The sequence below is a fragment of the Microplitis mediator genome, chromosome 5 (genome assembly GCF_029852145.1).
Source record: "Microplitis mediator isolate UGA2020A chromosome 5, iyMicMedi2.1, whole genome shotgun sequence".
Lineage (NCBI taxonomy): Eukaryota > Metazoa > Arthropoda > Insecta > Hymenoptera > Braconidae > Microplitis > Microplitis mediator.
This window is the reverse complement of record NC_079973.1, coordinates 7,175,260-7,193,449: the sequence shown is the minus strand read 5'-3', so window position 1 is coordinate 7,193,449 and position 18,190 is coordinate 7,175,260. Positions and strand designations below refer to the sequence as shown.

Sequence of the window (18,190 nt, the reverse complement as noted above, 5' to 3'; positions counted from 1 at the left end):
AAATATATAAATTACTAAGAAAAATTTTTTTAATTTATTTGAAAATTTAAAATTTTTTAAATACTGACATGCAAATAATGACGAATAAAAATTTTTAAATGCTCATTACTTGTACATATATATTTTTAATTAATATATATGGGTACATATATACATACAAATGTATGTGATATATAAAAAAGTAAAGACGTAAGTTTTAAATAAAAGTAAAAGACGCTGCCACGCTGCGGCACTATATCACTTATTGCTACGGGGGCTACACCACGCGGTCCCTCAAAAATTGTAATTTTCTTTCTCAACATATACATATTACTATATATTTGTACATAGGTATATATATATATATATATATATTCTGTTGAACACGTTTTAGATATTAGATATTATACTGAACCCAGTGCCATAAATACTACGTCTTATTTACTTACTGTTGGACGTTGTCTGGAATCATCAGCATCACGCACGTGGTAAGAGTTTATATATTTATACATAAAAATTTTAAAATTTACAAAAATCAAAATCAATTTGTTTAAATTATCATTTAAATAAAACACGTGATTTAATAATTAATAATAATTGATATTTATTTTAAAAATTCAAAAGTAAAAATTGAATTTGGAGTAACGTTTAGTAGGAAAAATAATAAAATTATTTAGTAAAACTAAAATATTTATAAATTATTAATAACAATTATAAATGTGATAAATTTGTTGATAGTTGATAGAAAAATAATTTATTATTGCAATAATTTTGTTTTGTAAATAAAATATATAAAAAGTTAATCAATGGTCAATGTTGTTAAATAAAATGATGAAATTTTTGTTATCATAATAATGCGATATTTAACTGTTGACGTATATTGAGATTATTATTTATAATAATATATCACAAATACATAGGGGGTCATAAGTTTATAAGACCAGTTGAGATAATAATATTTGTGTATTTAAAGTAATAATGTCGAAATATATTACTTGGAATATTTAAAAGCATTAAAATCTCTTGATACTGTTTTTTATTATTAATAAATAAATTATTTATTAAACTAGAGTTTATTTTTTTATACCGGTTACAGTAAAAATGTCTTGTGACACAAGAGAAGAAATAACTGCTGGTGAAGATTGTTTAAGTGCAATGGCTCGATTGTCTGTAATTAATGCAGCATCATCTATAAGTAATGATAATGATAAAAAACCTCGAAGTAAAGGTGAGACACGTGGGCAAAAATTATCAGGATTGACACATGAGTGCGGAGTGTTCGGTTGTATTGCTGCTGGTGATTGGCCTTCTCAAGTTGATGTTGGTCAAGTTATTTGTCTTGGTATGTTTTGTATTTTATTTTATTTATTTATTTGATTGCTTATTTATTTTACAAATTTATTTGAAATTATAGGACTGGTGGCATTACAACACAGAGGTCAAGAAAGTGCTGGTATTGTAACAAGTGAAGGGATATGCGCTAAATCATTTCGTGTTCACAAGGGAATGGGAATGATAAATAATATTTTTAATGATGATAGCATGAGAAAATTAAGAGGTAATCTTGGAATAGGACATACGAGATACAGTACCAGTGCAGCCAGTGAAGAAGTTAATTGTCAGCCATTTGTTGTTCATACGGCACATGGAGCACTTGCTGTTGCTCATAATGGAGAACTTGTTAATACGGAATCACTTAGAAAAATGGTTTGATATTTTATTAACAATTATAATAATACTATTATTATGTAGAATAGATTAAAGGATTTACATCTCTATAGAGGTGTAGAAAAAATTTTTGTTCATAATGAATTTAGATCTGAATATCATCACGAAACTCAGATCATGACACAAATATGACTTTCATCATGAATTTGCTCCAACAACTTTTCGTCTAGTAAATCCGTATCAATTCTAAAATTAATTTATTATGTCTTTGAATTGGACTTGGGATGACTTTAATAGAAACTTGACTGAATTTTTACTATGTTAAACATTTTGTCAAATTTATCGACTCCGAAATCACCAATAAATTTCTTCTATCAAGTCCTTGATTTACGTAAATCAGTTTTGATCGTAAAATTAATTTAGTGAATGAAGTTCGAATCTTTCAAATAAAAATTTGACAGTCATAATTTTTTCGTGATTAAAATTGTTGATACGAATTCATGATGAAAATTATATTTGTGTCACGATCTGAGTTTCGTGATGAAATTAAGATCTAAATTCATTCTGAATAAAAATTTTTTTTACACGGGTACCACAAACAGGTCTACCAAATTTCAGCTCCGTCAAGGTCAGCTCTACCATCACATTTATACAAATAAATATTTTTATCTAATTATAAATTTTTCACATAAAATTATTACCATAATACACATCTACTGAATAGAAATACTAGTTTATCAAATTCTTTCTGTAAAAACAATACTTCCGTTTACGTCATTATAGATGTGATAATGAAAATATTTTATTGGATAGAGTTGTCATTGGGTAGAAATATTTATCGATAAAAATGTGATGGTAGATATGACCTTGATGGAGTTGTAATTTGGGTAGATCTGTTTGTAGTAGAGATGTAAATGTGCTGAATAGATCGCCGATAATTAATTTTAATAATAACAATAAGCTAATCTAATTAATTTTTTGGCAATCAAACACGCAAAATTTTTAATTTGGTAAAATTTTGGAAGAGTACTTCTTCAATCGGATTATCTAAAATTAACACGAAATTTGAATACAAATTTTATAGGTTTTCAGTAGAAACTATTTTTACATGTAGTAGAAATTTGAATTTAGAGCCAGTTTTTAAATCCGAGATTTAAATGGACATTGTTATTAGTAGATAGTATACATAAAATATATAGATGTACTTTGTTATATGTAAATTTCAGATTTAAAAACCGGCTCTTAAAGGTAAGTAATTTAAAACAAATTTAAATTCAATTTTAAAATAGAAGTTGGGTTTCACATATGAAAACCGAACAATTGATATCTTCTTTTTTTTTTTTCTTCACTTTATTTTACTCTTCGACGGATTAAGAAAAAAAAAGAAAAATTAATATCTCTTATGTAATTACAATTTAAAAATAATGAAAATAATTTTTTAAAAACTTTTCCGTTGAAATAAAAATGATAACGTAATTTTTGTGTTTATAGGACGAAAAACAAAAGTTATCACATAAATTTCAACGTAAAAAAGTCATTTATTTTTTAGATATTTCGTAGTAGAAAAATTATATTCCCGAGTCAAAATCTACTTAGACTTACAAAGGCATGAATTAGACCTATAGAGACAAATATCATGAAACGAACGAACTTTGAATTTTTTAAATCGACACTGTTGGTCCCAGACAGCTTCTAAGTCTTATTCCACTTCTAGGTGTCATTAATCTACTGATAAAATCGCTGGATCACTTGCAGCAATTTTTTACTAGCCTTTAAATTTTTTAAATCGACCCTCTGTTATTCCCAGGCTGTCTGTGGGACTCAATCCACCTTCGGGTCATTAGCCCACTGGAGAGTTGACAGGATCACTTGCATCAATTTACCAGTAGTACGCGAATTTTACAATTTTACCTTTTTGTACGATTTATGTCTGCGTAAATCTAATTCATGCCTCCACAAGTCTAAGTAGGCTCAATTCAAGCCTTTGTTAGTCTAAGTAGGTCCCATTTTAAGCTTTTAAAATTATTATATCCTAAAAAGTTTAATGTAGGTTTTCAATGCTCATTTAGGTTCAAAGTATTCCTTAGATTTTAACTCGGGTTGAATTTATTTTTTTCATAAATCCACCGAAGAGTAGAACAAATTAAAAAGAAGTTGCAAATATCTTTATTTTTTAATTTTCTATGGCCAAAAACAGGTGGATCCCCCCGTATTTATAATTTAAAAAATCAATAGATACCGTCAATTATTAATGTAAATACATAACTTGAAAGTTTATAGAAATTTAAATTTCTATTACGTAAAAAAATAGCTTACACTAAAAAAAAATAATACTTATACTAATAAATATTTTGAGAAATAAATAAAAATGATGAGAATTAAAATTTCAATAGGTACTTGGTAGAGGTGTTGGATTGTCAACGCACTCAGATTCCGAATTAATAACACAAGCATTGTGTTTAAATCCTCCGGAAGGTGAAGTCAACGGTCCTGATTGGCCAGCACGTATAAAGCATCTTATGCAATTGGCTCCGTTGTCTTATTCTTTAGTTATTATGCAGCGAGACAAAATTTATGGTGTACGAGATCCTTACGGTAATCGTCCACTTTGTCTCGGTAAAATTGTTCCTGTTGGTAAACTAAGTAAGAATTATTTAAAAAAAAAATGTTATTATTAATTTTTACGTTAATTTTTTATTAAAAATTTTATTTTTTTTTATTTTTCAGTTGGAAATGATTCAGACGATGATGAAGATGCCGAAGGCTGGGTAATATCATCAGAATCATGTGGTTTTCTTAGCATTGGAGCCCGTTATGTACGTGAAGTATTTCCTGGTGAAATTGTTGAATTAACTAGAGAAGGAATAAAGACTATTGATATTGTTGAGAGGCCTGATAAAAAACCTCAAGCATTTTGTATATTTGAGTACGTTTACTTTGCACGAAGTGACAGTATTTTTGAAGGTAAAAATTATTTTAGATAAACATAATTTTTAGGCATTATGATAAGTCGCTCCAAAACCTCTCTATACACGGACAACTCTATAGCATTTCTTTACCTAAAACATGTCTTTCGTAAAATAAAATTATCTTTGAACTGATTACTCTAAAACATTTCTATCCAGAACAACTCTCCTTAGACTCAAGCTTTACTCCAAAACTTCTATTCAATGACAAGATTTTTACCTAGCAAGATGACGTATTTTGTCATTTCAAACAATAAAATTTAAAGACCGAGAGACTATTTTTTTTTCATATCAATATGTTTTAGAGAATTCCTCTTATACTTTTTCGCTTTCAATATATTATTTATGAATTACTTTCTTTGATGCGGGTTTATTGTTCAAACAATAAAAATCAATGAAAATCCGAATAAAATTTATTATTTATTTTTTTACGTGTAGCTGAGTCAATAATAAATAGTATTATTTTGGATAGTCTTGGCATTGAATAGAAAAGTTTCGGAGTTAAGTTTGCGCTTGAGGAGAGTTGTTCTGGATAGAGATGTTTTGGAGTAATCACTTCAAGGATAGTTTTATTTTACGATAGACATGTTTTAGGTAGAAAAATTCTATAGAGTTGTCTGTGCATAGAGACTTTCTGGAGCGACTTGTCATAATGACAATTTTTTAAATTAAAAAAAATTAACAACTTTTTAAATTAAAGGTCAAATGGTGTACTCAGTAAGAATGCAATGCGGTAGAGTTCTAGCTATTGAATCACCAATAGAGGCAGATATTGTCAGCTCAGTACCTGAATCGGGTACAGCAGCAGCCCATGGTTACGCGCGTGAATCAAAAATTCCATTTGCTGAAGTACTTTGCAAAAATAGATACGTCGGTAGGACGTTTATTCAACCCAGTACACGATTAAGACAACTGGGTGTCGCTAAAAAATTTGGAGCACTGTCAGAAAATGTCAAAGGAAAGAAACTTATCCTTATTGATGATTCAATAGTACGAGGAAATACTATTGGGCCAATTATAAAACTTCTTCGTGATGCTGGAGCTAAAGAAGTAATTTTTAATTTTGATATTAAAGATTTTATTTATCAGCTTTAGTTTATTTTATTGTTAATTGTTTTTTTAATAATTTTATAGGTACACGTAAGAATTGCTTCTCCACCATTGAAATATCCATGTTACATGGGGATCAATATACCAACGCGTGAAGAATTGATAGCGAATAGACTTGACAATATTAAATTAGCCAAACATGTTGGTGCTGATTCACTTGTATATTTGTCTGTGAATGGACTCGTTACCGCTGTAAGACACGGAATGGATAATCGACAAAGCAGTTATATCGGTCACTGCACTGCTTGTTTAACTGGTGAATATCCAGATGAATTACCTGGTGATCTTGTTTGGTGAAAAATAAAAAAAAAACTATTGAAATACCTCAAGCCTAATTAATATTTAAATGTTAGTAAATGGACTAAATATTTTACAAAAAAATAACATTCCAAGTTACCTAACAGTGCAGATAATTCAAGAGTGCCCGTGTAAAAAAAAAATACCTTCCAAATATCGCGTGCCAAATGCCAAAAGGGCGTATAAAAAATTTTTTTTTTGCCATTCTTTTTAGAATCGCTCGAAACGTAAAGATCTGCAGCCAAAAAAATTTTGACTTACTAACGCCAAAAGGGCGTATCTTAAGATGTACGCCCTTTTGGCTTTAGGAAATTGTCGGTCTAAAGCCAAAAAGGCGTATAAAAAAAAATCAGGATTTTTAAAAATTTCGGAAAACAGTCTTCAAAATTGTCCGGAGAAGGTTTTTATGAAAAAAATTTTTGACAAAGTCAACATTTTCGATGGTAGTAACTTTAATTTTTCATCATCTTGGACAGTCCAATGTAATTAAAATAATCATCAACTTTAATTTTTAATCAACTAGGAAATTCCCAAATAATTAATGATTATAAGCTAGAGATAATAAAGTTCAATATTCGTTCTTATATTCAACGCCATGCGGAGCGTATGGTGGAAAGCTAGTGTTTGAGACTTACGCCCTTTTGGCTTTGAAAATTTTTTTTTCATTTTTAGACTTAGAACATGTCTACAAAACGATTGACACAAAAAAAAAAAAATTGTACGCCCTTTTGGTTCTTTAAAGCCAAAATGGCGTATAATTTTTATACGCACTTTTGGCATTTGGCACGCGATATGTCCCTGACCGTGAATTTCCGAAATTGAGGCAATGCTGAACTTTCCGGAAGGAGTTGAACATTTTTGGAATTTTAAAATAATTATAAGTGTGAAAAATTTTCAACTAGTGTGGATTTTTCTGGCGGGTTTCTATTTTTTTTTTAATTTTTCAAGCAAAGATGATTTGAATTGACAATTTTGTGAGTTTGTAATTAGTTGCAATCACTTATTCTTTGGACTATTGTTGAGCAAGTCAAAAAGTTAAAAAAAAACTGACCTTCCCAAAAAGTTCTAAAAAATGTTTATATATATTTTCAAGTTATTTTTATTTTTTTTTTGCCTCATACCTGAATAATTCTGGTAAGAGTCGTAAATGTTCATAATTCCTAATTAATTCCTTTTTTTTTTTTAATGTTCTTCAACCCAAAAAATTGTCAAATCAAATTATTTTTGCTCAAAAAATAAAAAATAAAAACGCATAGGAAAAGTTTACGCCAGTTGAAAATTGTTCACTTTCTAATTTTTTCAAGTTTCCAAAAATATTAAACTTAGTTCAGAATTATCTCAATTTTGGAAGTTCACTGTCATGAACTTTTTTGGAAAAAATTTTTTTTACACGAGTGAATTTAAATTGTAAAAAAAATGAATACTAATTGGAAAATGAAATATCACCACAATAATTAAAAAAAAAAATATTTCTTTGTATTAAACTTACAAAACGATTGTATATAAATTACTTGTTATAAAAATTAATTTTTTTTTTTATTATGTATTAGAATAAATTTTTTCATCGGCAGCTTTTTTCTTAAGCCTGTCTGTTATTTCTTTCATCTTGGCCTCTCGTTTTTTTTCTTTGACTGTTTTTTTATCTTCTATTATTTCTTCCGACTTATCAGACAACTCAGTGCTATTCAATTCATCTTCATTATCATCAGCATTATCATTATCATCAATTGTGATATCACTTATTCCTTCATTGGCAAGCAAACTGTCAATAACAACATCATCTGGGTCACGTTGTAAAATTTTTTGTACCTCATCTTCAGTAACTACTTCATCACTTTTTGTACTTTTAACTTTCTTAGGAAGTCTTTTGGGACACACTCTTGTAGGCACGACTTCAATATGTCCATGATTTATATAATTTATCGATTCATTATTTTGGTCAGAGTTACTTTCCGTTTTAGGATTAACCCAAGGAATACTATCTTTGGATGTTGATGGTCCCGGATCTATTACCGTAAATTGCTGGTTATCGTTATCGTTACCGTTACCGTTATCATTAATCAGATTTATTTCATTATTTGTTTCATTTATCGAACCAGTATTGACTTCAATTAAAGGATCATTTGTATTTTCAACTTTAAATACAGCAAATGGATTATCATCATCTGATTCAGAGTCTGGTTCAATACCTTGTTGTCGTTTCTCTTCACGTTGTTTTTGTTTTTCTAAATATTCATCCATTGCATTTAATCGTTCGTTTCTTTTCTCTGTCCAAAGTTTCAAAGCTGCACATAAATAATATTATTAATTGTTATTTATATTAATATTAATAAATCTTTATTATAAATATAATTTAAAAATACCTTTATCTTGATAACCCGGTGGAATTCCAAAGTCCTGAAGGGTTTTAATATTAGGAATACAACTTGAATGTTCGGAATCACCCAAGACTTCAAGTCTTGGCTTGACAAAAATTCTCTTCATCTTCAAAATTTTATCGACTTTTCCAAAATATTTTATATTTACCGGTTTATCAAACACTGGATCACCGATAGTTGGATTAGGATCTTTTTCAAAAAATAAACTCGTACCTACGTCATCCTCATACGTTCCTTCGTAATGCTAACGAATAATAGAATAATTATAATATAAAACAATTTTTATGGTTTTATAGAAAAATTACATGTCAAACCGTGTAAAAAAAATTCGTTCGAAAAATGTTCATGACAGTGAACTTACAAAATTGAGATAATTTTGAGCTTTAAGTGGAACATTTTTGGAACTTTGAAAAAAAATAGAAATTGAAAAATTTTCAACTGGTGTAGGCTTTTCCTCCACGTTTTATTTTTTAATTTTAGAGCAACAATAATTTAAATAGAAAATTTTTTGGGTCTGAAGAACATTAAAAAAAAAAAAGAAATGAATTAGGAATTATGAACATTTACGACTCTTACCAGAATTACTCAAGTATGAGGCACAAAAAATAAAAATTATTTGAAAATATTCATGAAAATTTTTTAACTTTTATTATAACTGTTTGGGAAGGTCAGTTTTTTTTTCACTTTTTGATTTGGTCAAAAAATGAGTGATTGGAACTCATTCTGAACTTTATGAACTCACAAAATTGTCAATTTAAATCCATTTTGCTTAAAAAATTTCAAAAAACAAAAACTTCACTAGGAAATTTTTCACGCTTCTAATTATTTTGAAGTTCCAAAAATGTTTAACTCAAAGTTCAGAATTGTCTCAATTTTTGAAGTTCACTGTCAGGAATTCTTTTGGAATACATTTTTTTTACACGGGAATGTCCTCAATAGCAAATCTTTTAACTCCATTTTTTAAATTTCATTTTGAAGAGACGCATAAATACAAAATACTTAGATATTGTTAGCATCTAAATAAACGCGTACTGGTCTTAGACAAATATGTATTATGAGAATTGTTAGCAGGAAATATAAACAAGATATTTTATCAAAAACCTGGAGTTAAAATGTTTGCTAGTAAGAACGTTGATATCAACAAAATAATTCGAAAATCCGTACACAGAGATTTAAAAAAAGCTTTGGTATGGATTAAAAAAAAACATTTTTCTATTAATAATTATCAATAAAATTTACTTTTCCATTAATCTGCATAATTGGATGCTCCATATCCAATCCAATCATATCCAATTGAAGCTTTTCATCACAAAAAATATTAGACTCAGATATACCTTCGAAATCAACATAAACTAAAATTTCTTCTTCCTCTTCATCATCAAATTCATCGTCGTCCTCTTCAATTTCATTATCATAATTTAAATACTCTTCTTCATTAGTCATTTTTATTAATTATTTTATTTATAAATTTAAAGAGACTTCATTATCTTTCTTAACCTAGACTTGAACCAGCAACCAGCAGAGGTAAACAAAATATATTTCATATTTATTGTCAACACGTGTGAGAGCACGTGATCTGAAAAATTAAGGAATACCAACAAAATAAGAATAAAAAGTTTAAACTACAGTTTGCTGTTTTCTGTTTCTCATTTTCTCAGCTTGGCTTCTTTTCACCATAACCGTCAAATTTTATTTAGAATAAATCACAAACACGTGTTTATTTTTAAATAAAATTGCAATAACTGAACTTAATTAATGGTAAGTTAAAAATAAATAATAAATATTTTAATGCAAAAACTTTTATTTAATGAGTTATATTTTTAGTTTTTATTTTCATGAAGTAAAAAATGGTTCGACACAACAATCAATTGCCAAATAATTTACCACAGCTGCAAAATTTAATAAAACGTGATTCTGAATCATATAAAGAAGAGGTAATGGTTCAATATTATTATAATTCTATTTAAAATTAATGGTTATCAGTGGAATTACTATTTAATTTTTTTTAGTTCTAATTCTATTATTAGTCGAAAATTTTTTTAGTCATTTAATCTATAAATTTTTAATTGATAAAAAACAAACAAAATTAGAATACAGTTTCGCTGAATAACTTTTTTACAGTCAGGATAATTTAGAGTTTTAAAAATATAATCAGATTTATGATACTAAAAGTTGCAGATAACCGCGAATTTGTTTATTTATAGACAATAAAGTCAGCACTGATAGAAACAAATTTTTAAAATTCATACAAAAGAATTTTTAAAAATTTATATGTGTACATTTTTAAATAATTAATAATTCGTAATTTGTTTAGAAAAAAAAATTTTTTATCAGTTTCTAAAAACATAATAAAGTTGAAAATTTTATTTTTAAATCTAATTTGTTTTTAAGAAAATTTTTTCTGAAGTTCTTATTTATTTTACGAGTGTAAGAAAAATGACGTTTTTTTTTTTTTTAAATTAATTTATTCAATCAATAAATATTAATGAACAAAATTATTATATTTCTCTCAGTATACAAGCTGTAGAAATAAATAATTATGACATGATACTGAAGTTAGCCGGTGTCTAATAATTTATGAATTTTTATATAAATGATAAATTATGAAAAAAAAAAATATTTGAAAAATTGCACCTATAGTTTTTTTAATTTTCTACATGTGCGAGTTGTTAGTTTTTTTTTTTTTTTTGTAATTAATTTGTTGAAAAAAAAAAAATCAGAAAATTTTTAATTGTCTGCTAACTGCAGGATCATACTTATGACCCAGAAATTAGCAAACAATTTTCGATTTTCGAATTTTTTTTTCAACAATTCGATTCGAAAAAGATTAAAAACATGCACATGTAGAAAATTAAAAAAACTATAAGTGCAATTTTTTGAAATATTTTTTTTTTATAATTTATCGTTTTTAAAAAAATAAAAAAATTAGTCGCCGGCTAATTTCAGTATCATAAATAATTACCAAATGTTTTTAATACTAATTATAAATTTATTTTTTAGTTTCTACAACAATACAACCATTACAAATCAACATTAGAAGTATTCCGTCTTACCCCGAGTGAATTTAACAAAAGTCTTGATGAATTGGTGATGTTTTTAGCCCAGGTAATAACAACAATTAATATTATTAGTAATTAATTATTAATATTTAAATAAAAAATCTAAACTTGATTATGATTTAAACGAAAACAAAATATATGAGATATTTTCGTTTATCTTTCAGGTATAAAAAACACGTAATCAAGTTGGATAACTACTAATAATATAAGCTTATAATAATATTATTTATAATTTATTTAATCATCATAATATAAGTACTGATTAAAAAGAAAAATGGAAGACTGTCTAAAGCATATGCGTGAAAATATTATCTGCCGAGATAAAATAATAAGTAAATTATATTCATTGATTGGCAATAGCGATGAACCAATGCCGCAAAATTTATTTATTTACGGTCATTTGTCAACTGGAAAGTCACTTGTCATCGAATCTCTATTAAAATATCTTAATTACAGACACTCGATAATTAATTGCATTGAACATCCGAGTAGCAAAAGCTTATTCGAGTATATTTTAAATGATATCAATAATTACAAGGATAATAAATCATTAGATGATTTAAAAAATAATTATAAGTGCGATAACTTTATGCAGTTTATTGATCATCTTAAAATAATACAATCAAACAATTATGATAATTATGGCAATAGTCCGATAGTTATAGTATTAGATAAATGTGAGCGTTTACGTGACATGGATTCAAATTTACTACCGGGATTTTTGCGTCTTAATGAGCTAACAAAATTAAATATTCTGACAGTACTAATAAGCGACATTGTTTGGGATAAATATTTTATAAAAACAGGAATTATTGAACCGCTTAAAATATTTTTTACTCAGTATACATTTGAAGAAATAGCTGAAATTTTATATCTCTACCGTCCTGATAATTACAGAAGTGAAATATTTTATAAAAATTACATTAATTTATTTTTATCTGTATTCTTTCGTTATTGTCGTGATATAAATGAGCTTCGTTACATGACAATATTAAATTATAAAAAATATATCGAGCCAATAAATTTAGGACAATGTAAGGATACCGATGTAACAACACTCTGGCGTAATATATCTAGTACACTTAAAGCTAATTTAGAAGTTATTTATTTACGAGTATCAACAGACGATTTTACAGAACGTACTCAGCTCTCTCAGGAAATAGAATCGACTACTAAATTAGCTTTAAGTTTTGAACTGCCATTTTACGCAAAATTTATGTTAATAGCCGCTTATTTGGCTTCTTACAATCCGCCGAAAGAAGACAAACGTTTATTTGTTAAAGCAAGTGATAAAAAAAAGAAACGTCCTACTATTAATAAGAAAAAACGTATCACCATGTTCACACATACTGGGCCACGTACTTTTCCATTAGACCGTATGCTGGCTATTTTCTGTGCTATTTCTGAAGAAAAAATAGATATCAGTGCCAACTTGCTTGCTCAGATACCGACAATGTGTCAGTTGGGTTTGTTGACGACTGTAGGAGATAATAATTTAGATGAACCTAAATTTAAATGCTGCGTTAATTATGATTTTATCACAGTTATTTCGAAAAAAGTCGGATTTAATGTCAAAAATTATTTGTATGATTTCATTCATTAATTTATTTATGCCTCATTTATTTTATTTTATATATTTCTTATTTAAATAAATGCTTTGTATTCAATCATTTATTTATTTATAATTTATTATTTATTATTATTATTATTATTATTCTAACAATTATTTTATACTTAAACTTATTATCTAGTCATGAAGTTTTATTTATTTTTAGTCATTAAAATTTATTTTTAATTTTTTTTTTAAATCAAATTTGTCTATTAGGGGTTTACATTTTTAAATTTTAGAATATACCCAAGTACACTTGGCTTTGTGATCTCTATAAGATAGCAGTTTACAAAAAGTAAATTATAAATAATGGTCAAATAACCATCCCAAGTAGCACAAAGACAACTTTAAGATGTCTTTTAAAAATACAAGACAAATTTTGTTTTTTTCTCCAAGCCAAGTTGTTTTATATAAATAAGACATACAGGTGTTGGTTCTAAGAGTCATTTTGTGTTGATTTCCCTTTTCAAAAAAGTAATTTCAATTAAAAATTATTTAGATGACTTATTTGTAATTTACTTTTTATCATCACTTGTGTTAAGTCTTTTTAAACAGATATTTTTTCGGTAACATGTTTCTGATTGTTTTGTCAACATTTTGGTGTCTTATCGATGAGTCAAAATATTAATTTATTTCAAGCCGTAAGCTGGGCGGTGGAGTTTCGGTCCATCAAGGTCCGAACTTAATCGCGATTTGAAGTCGATTTCGAGTTAAATCGATTTTGAATCCCGATGTAAAAGTTGTTTCGTTTCAGAATTTATTCTAGTATGTAAAAAAATTTTTTTTTTTCATGAATGAAAAGTAGAATATAAAATTTAAAATTTTTTCTAAATTCAATAATCATAAAAAAATTTTTTTATGATTCAAAAAACAGCCTGAAAACTACTATCTTATAGATGGCACAAAACTAAGTGTGCAACTTGAAATTTAAACAATTTTTTAATTGAAATGACTTTTTTAAGACGGGAAAAAGAACAAATTTCCCATGGCTCCTGGGACCAACATCTGTATGTCTTATTTATATAAACAAATTTTGGCTTCGAAACAAAAAAAAATTTTTTGTCTTGTCCTTTCAAAAGACGTTTTAAAGTTATCTCTGCGCTACTTGTCCTTTCAAAAGATGTCTTATTGTCTCTGCACTACTTAGAATCATCCGTTATATTGTTTAAATTATTCCATTAACTTTCGAATTAGTTGTGTTTTCGAATACTCAACATTTAAATTAAATAACTTGAAAATTTCAATTATTCAACAATTTTATTGAATAATTACAAATTTTCGAATAGTTTATTTTTAATTTTTAATTGAATACTAATATTTAATTCGAATACTATGCACACATCCAAATTATTTATCATTTGATTAAAACAAAAAATAATTTTTTAATTTACATTCTTAATAAAATTTGAAAAAAAAACTGAACATTCAACGCTCGAAGTGGGCGATATATATATTGAGATTAAAATTAGTTGAAGTAATTAAACTACATATAATTAAATAACATTTAATTAAGAGTAACTCATTATTTTATACAGGTGGCTCATTGTTACACAACTGATTTGGTATCATATCCACAAGAATTAGTGGATATCCTTAAAACACACGCTACGATACTTGATCATGAGATGCGAATGGTAAATTAATTTATAAAATATCATCTAGTTAAAGTATCGAAATATTTAAATGACTTACAAAATTTTATTTTTTTATTTTTAGACATTTTGCAAGGCATTGATATTACTGAGGAACAAAAATTTATTAACACCCACAGCACTACTGAGTTTATTTTTTGAATTATTAAGATGCGAAGACAAAAATCTAAGGGAATTCCTTCAAAATCACATAATAACAGATATAAAAAATTTGAATATTAAGCATAAAAACTCAAAAGTAAATACTGTTTTACAAAATTTTATGTTCAATGCATTAAAAGATTCAAATGCACGCGCGGCTAAAATGTCTGCGGATATAATGATTGAATTGTATAAGAAAAATATATGGAATGACGTTAAAACGGTTAATGTATTAGTCACAGGATGTTTTTCTAAAATAACAAAAGTAATGGTGACTTGTTTGAAATTTTTCTTGGGAACGGATCCAGATGAAAAAAATGATGACAGCAGTGATAGTGACGATGATGCACCGGATTTGAAAGGTGTTTTGATGGCAAATAAAGTCAATAAGAAGACTAAAAAGCGTGAAAAGCAGTTAAAAAAAGCCAAGCAATTATTTGCTAAAGCTAAGAGTAAAAAATCTAAAGCACCTCAGTTTAATTTTTCAGCATTGCATCTAATACATGATCCACAAGATTTTGCAGAGAAACTTTTTGTGCTAATAAAGAAAAATAATGATAGATTTGAAATAAAATTAATGATCGTAGATGTAATTTCACGATTAATTGGTCTTCATAAATTATTTTTGTTGAATTTCTATCCGTATTTGCAACCATTTTTACAACCGCATCAACGAGAAGTAACAAAATTACTTCAATGTATTGCTCAGGCTTCACACGAATTGGTACCTCCGGATGTTATGGAGCCGGTAGTGAAAGCGCTGGTTAATAATTTTGTAACTGAAAGAAATTCTGGTGATGTCATAGCTATTGGATTGAATGCCGTGCGGGAAATTTGTTCACGTTGCCCGCTGGCGATGAATGAAGATTTGCTCCAGGATTTGGCGATGTACAAAAATTACCGTGAGCGCAGTGTTATGATGGCCACAAGATCGTTGATATCATTGTTTAGGTCCACGATGCCGGAATTGTTGCACAAGAAAGATCGTGGAAGACCTACAGAAGCTTCGGTTGCTTTGGAACCACTTCAGTATGGTCAAGTTGACGCTAAAGATTTTGTACCGGGTGCTGAAGTTCTTTTGAAACCGGCTAAAGATCAAAGTGATGTTGATAGTGATGCCAGTGAAGATGATAGTGACGGAGAGTGGGTGGATGTCAGTCATAGTAGTGATGAAGGAGGTCAAGATGTTGATGATGATGATGATGATGATGATGATGAAGGTGAAGAAGATGATAGTGATGAAGATGAAGATGACAGCGATGAAGATGAAGAAGAAGAAGAAGAAGAAAATGACGAAAAGTCTTTGGAAGATGATAAAAAAAATAATGATGAAGAAAAAAGTATAAAGAAAAAGAAAAAAATAGAAAAACCAAAAAAAAGAACAAAATTAGATAGAAAAAAAGATAAAATCGAACGACTTGCTAGAATGAAAAAAGTTAAAAAAGTAGAATTTACTGCTGAAAAAAAAGAAAAAGCTGCTCAGATATCTGCTGAAAGAATATTGACTGATGAAGATTTTATGAGAATTGATGCAGCTTTGGTAAAACAACAAATAACTAATGCAAAGCGTGGAGTCAAAAGACCTCTTGTTGAAGAAAGTAAAAGTGAACTGGTAAAACTTGGAGATATTGAGAATATTTATAAGAAGAGGAAACATGACAAGCAGACTAGAATTGAGAGTATTAAGGTATTTTATTGTTTTTTTTTTTTTATGAGCCGTTGAATAAAAGTTAACATGTGTTTAATTTATTTTTTTTTTGTCTAACAGGAAGGAAGAACCGATAGAGAGAAATTTGGATACAAAGACGGGCGTCAGAATCCAATGTGTAGTAAAACAAATCGTGAGAAAAAGAAGAAAAAAGCTTTCCAGATGATAAAGCATAAAATAAAAAGTAAATCAAAACGCTCATTTAAAGATAAACAAGTAGCGTTGAGAAATCATTTACTTCATCAAAAAAAAATGAAATAAATAATTATATTTATGTAAAGATGAATAAATATAAAAATATATATTTATATAAGTTTTTGTTTGTGTTTTTCAATACAGAATTATATCATTAAGTTATAAAAAAAAGGTACTTGGTGTAAATTTTCTACACAAAAGATATCGTGTACCTTTTCTGAAAACTTAATAGCTGCTAAGATATTTGGAGTTAAAAATTGACTAGGGTCATATTGTATATATAGAATAACTGTTTATTACTTAATGTAATTAGTAACATTTATTACTCTGTTTTAAAATATTTAAAAATATAAAATGTAATTTTAATACTTAACTAGAATTCTATACATTTAAAAAATTTGAATCTTTGGTTATTTTTTTTATCCAGTTTTAAAAGTAGAGGTTTCATTTTATTAATTAAATTTTTTACTTAAATACAGAAAATTAAAAAAATACAAGGTATATACAAAATAGTCACATAATTAATACATACCGTATTACGGCAGTCAACTTTTCTATGATTTGATTCTGAATGAAGATACTATAATATATTTAATACTGATCAACTTTTTATGTCACTAAAAAAACTTCTCGCCGAATGAATTTTAAATTTTATAAAAAATTAAAAAACAATTTATTATCTCTCCATTGCCACTTTAGTGGACCCGATTCATCAACTTCATATTGAATACATTTTTTTCTTAATCTATTTCAAACAAAAATAGTTTAATATAATAGATAATAATTAATAAAATGTATCTATATATAAATAAATTATAATATAATTTATTAATTATCGTAATTAGTATATAATCATTTTGATTACCCATGATATTTGACGCATCGTTTAATCGGATGATCATAAGTAAAACAAGACGGCGCTAAAAGATTAAAATATTCAATGCCTATTTTAAATGAAATAACAGTCGACACATTTTTTAAACAATTGTAAAATTTTTTGTCACAATCACAATGCGAGCTATAGTTAAAATAGAAATATATATAGATAAATTCAATAAGTTTTTAAATGATTGAAAAACTTTTTTTTCAACTCAAGAAACATTACCGCGTGTAAGTTCCATCGTTATAAAGATTGAATAATCTTTTTCCCGGGGATAAAATCCAGGGACAATTGTCATGTTCACGACAACAAGCATCAGTATGTTTAAAAAAACCAAATTCGTCTTTATTTTTAGCAATTGACCCAACGCCACACCATAATGTGCCTATAAAAAAATTAGTTAATTGTGATAATAATAAAGTTTAAAAAATAGTTTTTGTTCCTTTATTACCGGGATAAATTATATGGTGATTCTACTACTGCCGAAAATTTTTTCATGACATCAGCACCAAAATTTATTATTTTATTGAAAAATAATTCACTAGTGT

At 27.3% G+C, this 18,190-nt stretch overlaps 4 protein-coding genes and 1 long non-coding RNA gene across 6 annotated transcripts; 3 read left to right on the top strand and 2 right to left on the bottom strand.

Annotated features, from left to right (window-relative positions):
* The first annotated feature begins 229 nt into the window (after positions 1-229).
* On the top strand, positions 230-7,465 carry LOC130668769 (amidophosphoribosyltransferase-like). The gene is made up of 8 exons (XM_057471224.1): positions 230-282; positions 374-467; positions 1,076-1,321; positions 1,394-1,686; positions 4,041-4,290; positions 4,375-4,611; positions 5,314-5,663; positions 5,748-7,465. The coding sequence occupies exons 3-8, from the start codon at positions 1,081-1,083 to the stop codon at positions 6,018-6,020; spliced, it is 1,644 nt and encodes a 547-aa protein (XP_057327207.1). The 5' UTR covers positions 230-282; positions 374-467; positions 1,076-1,080; the 3' UTR covers positions 6,021-7,465.
* A 9-nt stretch (positions 7,466-7,474) lies between these two features.
* LOC130668772 (protein PFC0760c) lies at positions 7,475-9,939 on the bottom strand. The gene is made up of 3 exons (XM_057471227.1): positions 9,638-9,939; positions 8,384-8,642; positions 7,475-8,305 (listed from the first exon to the last, which is right to left on the bottom strand). The coding sequence occupies exons 1-3, from the start codon at positions 9,839-9,841 to the stop codon at positions 7,560-7,562; spliced, it is 1,209 nt and encodes a 402-aa protein (XP_057327210.1). The 5' UTR covers positions 9,842-9,939; the 3' UTR covers positions 7,475-7,559.
* A 117-nt stretch (positions 9,940-10,056) lies between these two features.
* On the top strand, positions 10,057-16,880 carry LOC130668768 (protein SDA1 homolog). 2 transcript variants are annotated; one of them, XM_057471223.1, is made up of 6 exons: positions 10,057-10,156; positions 10,240-10,332; positions 11,399-11,503; positions 14,602-14,700; positions 14,783-16,546; positions 16,628-16,880. In XM_057471223.1, the coding sequence occupies exons 2-6, from the start codon at positions 10,246-10,248 to the stop codon at positions 16,826-16,828; spliced, it is 2,256 nt and encodes a 751-aa protein (XP_057327206.1). In that variant the 5' UTR covers positions 10,057-10,156; positions 10,240-10,245; the 3' UTR covers positions 16,829-16,880. The 2 variants fall into 2 exon arrangements, with proteins under 2 accessions (XP_057327206.1, XP_057327205.1); XM_057471222.1 differs by having other exon boundaries at positions 10,223-10,332.
* LOC130668771 (origin recognition complex subunit 5) lies at positions 10,301-13,134 on the top strand. Its single transcript, XM_057471226.1, has 3 exons — positions 10,301-10,332; positions 11,399-11,503; positions 11,622-13,134. Exon 3 carries the CDS (start codon positions 11,732-11,734, stop codon positions 13,058-13,060), a length of 1,329 nt encoding a protein of 442 aa, XP_057327209.1. The 5' UTR covers positions 10,301-10,332; positions 11,399-11,503; positions 11,622-11,731; the 3' UTR covers positions 13,061-13,134.
* A 493-nt stretch (positions 16,881-17,373) lies between the features above and the next one.
* On the bottom strand, positions 17,374-18,053 carry LOC130668774 (uncharacterized). The gene is made up of 3 exons (XR_008990071.1): positions 17,868-18,053; positions 17,628-17,780; positions 17,374-17,507 (listed from the first exon to the last, which is right to left on the bottom strand). It is a non-coding gene; the product is annotated as an uncharacterized LOC130668774 (long non-coding RNA).
* Positions 18,054-18,190: the final 137 nt, after the last annotated feature.

Excerpts from the sequence above, each read along its gene's own strand:
- LOC130668771 (XM_057471226.1), top strand. The coding sequence starts at position 11,732 with ATGGAAGACTGTCTAAAGCATATGCGTGAAAATATTATCTGCCGAGAT.
- LOC130668768 (XM_057471223.1), top strand. The coding sequence starts at position 10,246 with ATGGTTCGACACAACAATCAATTGCCAAATAATTTACCACAGCTGCAA. Across the intron at positions 10,333-11,398 it reads CTGAATCATATAAAGAAGAG|TTTCTACAACAATACAACCA; the intron begins GTAATGGTTCAA and ends TTTATTTTTTAG. Across the intron at positions 16,547-16,627 it reads CTAGAATTGAGAGTATTAAG|GAAGGAAGAACCGATAGAGA; the intron begins GTATTTTATTGT and ends TTTGTCTAACAG.
- LOC130668772 (XM_057471227.1), bottom strand. The coding sequence starts at position 9,841 with ATGACTAATGAAGAAGAGTATTTAAATTATGATAATGAAATTGAAGAG. Across the intron at positions 8,643-9,637 it reads TTATGCAGATTAATGGAAAA|CATTACGAAGGAACGTATGA; the intron begins GTAAATTTTATT and ends ATTATTCGTTAG. Across the intron at positions 8,306-8,383 it reads ACCGGGTTATCAAGATAAAG|CTTTGAAACTTTGGACAGAG; the intron begins GTATTTTTAAAT and ends ATTTATGTGCAG.
- LOC130668769 (XM_057471224.1), top strand. The coding sequence starts at position 1,081 with ATGTCTTGTGACACAAGAGAAGAAATAACTGCTGGTGAAGATTGTTTA. Across the intron at positions 1,322-1,393 it reads TGGTCAAGTTATTTGTCTTG|GACTGGTGGCATTACAACAC; the intron begins GTATGTTTTGTA and ends TTGAAATTATAG. Across the intron at positions 1,687-4,040 it reads CGGAATCACTTAGAAAAATG|GTACTTGGTAGAGGTGTTGG; the intron begins GTTTGATATTTT and ends AAATTTCAATAG.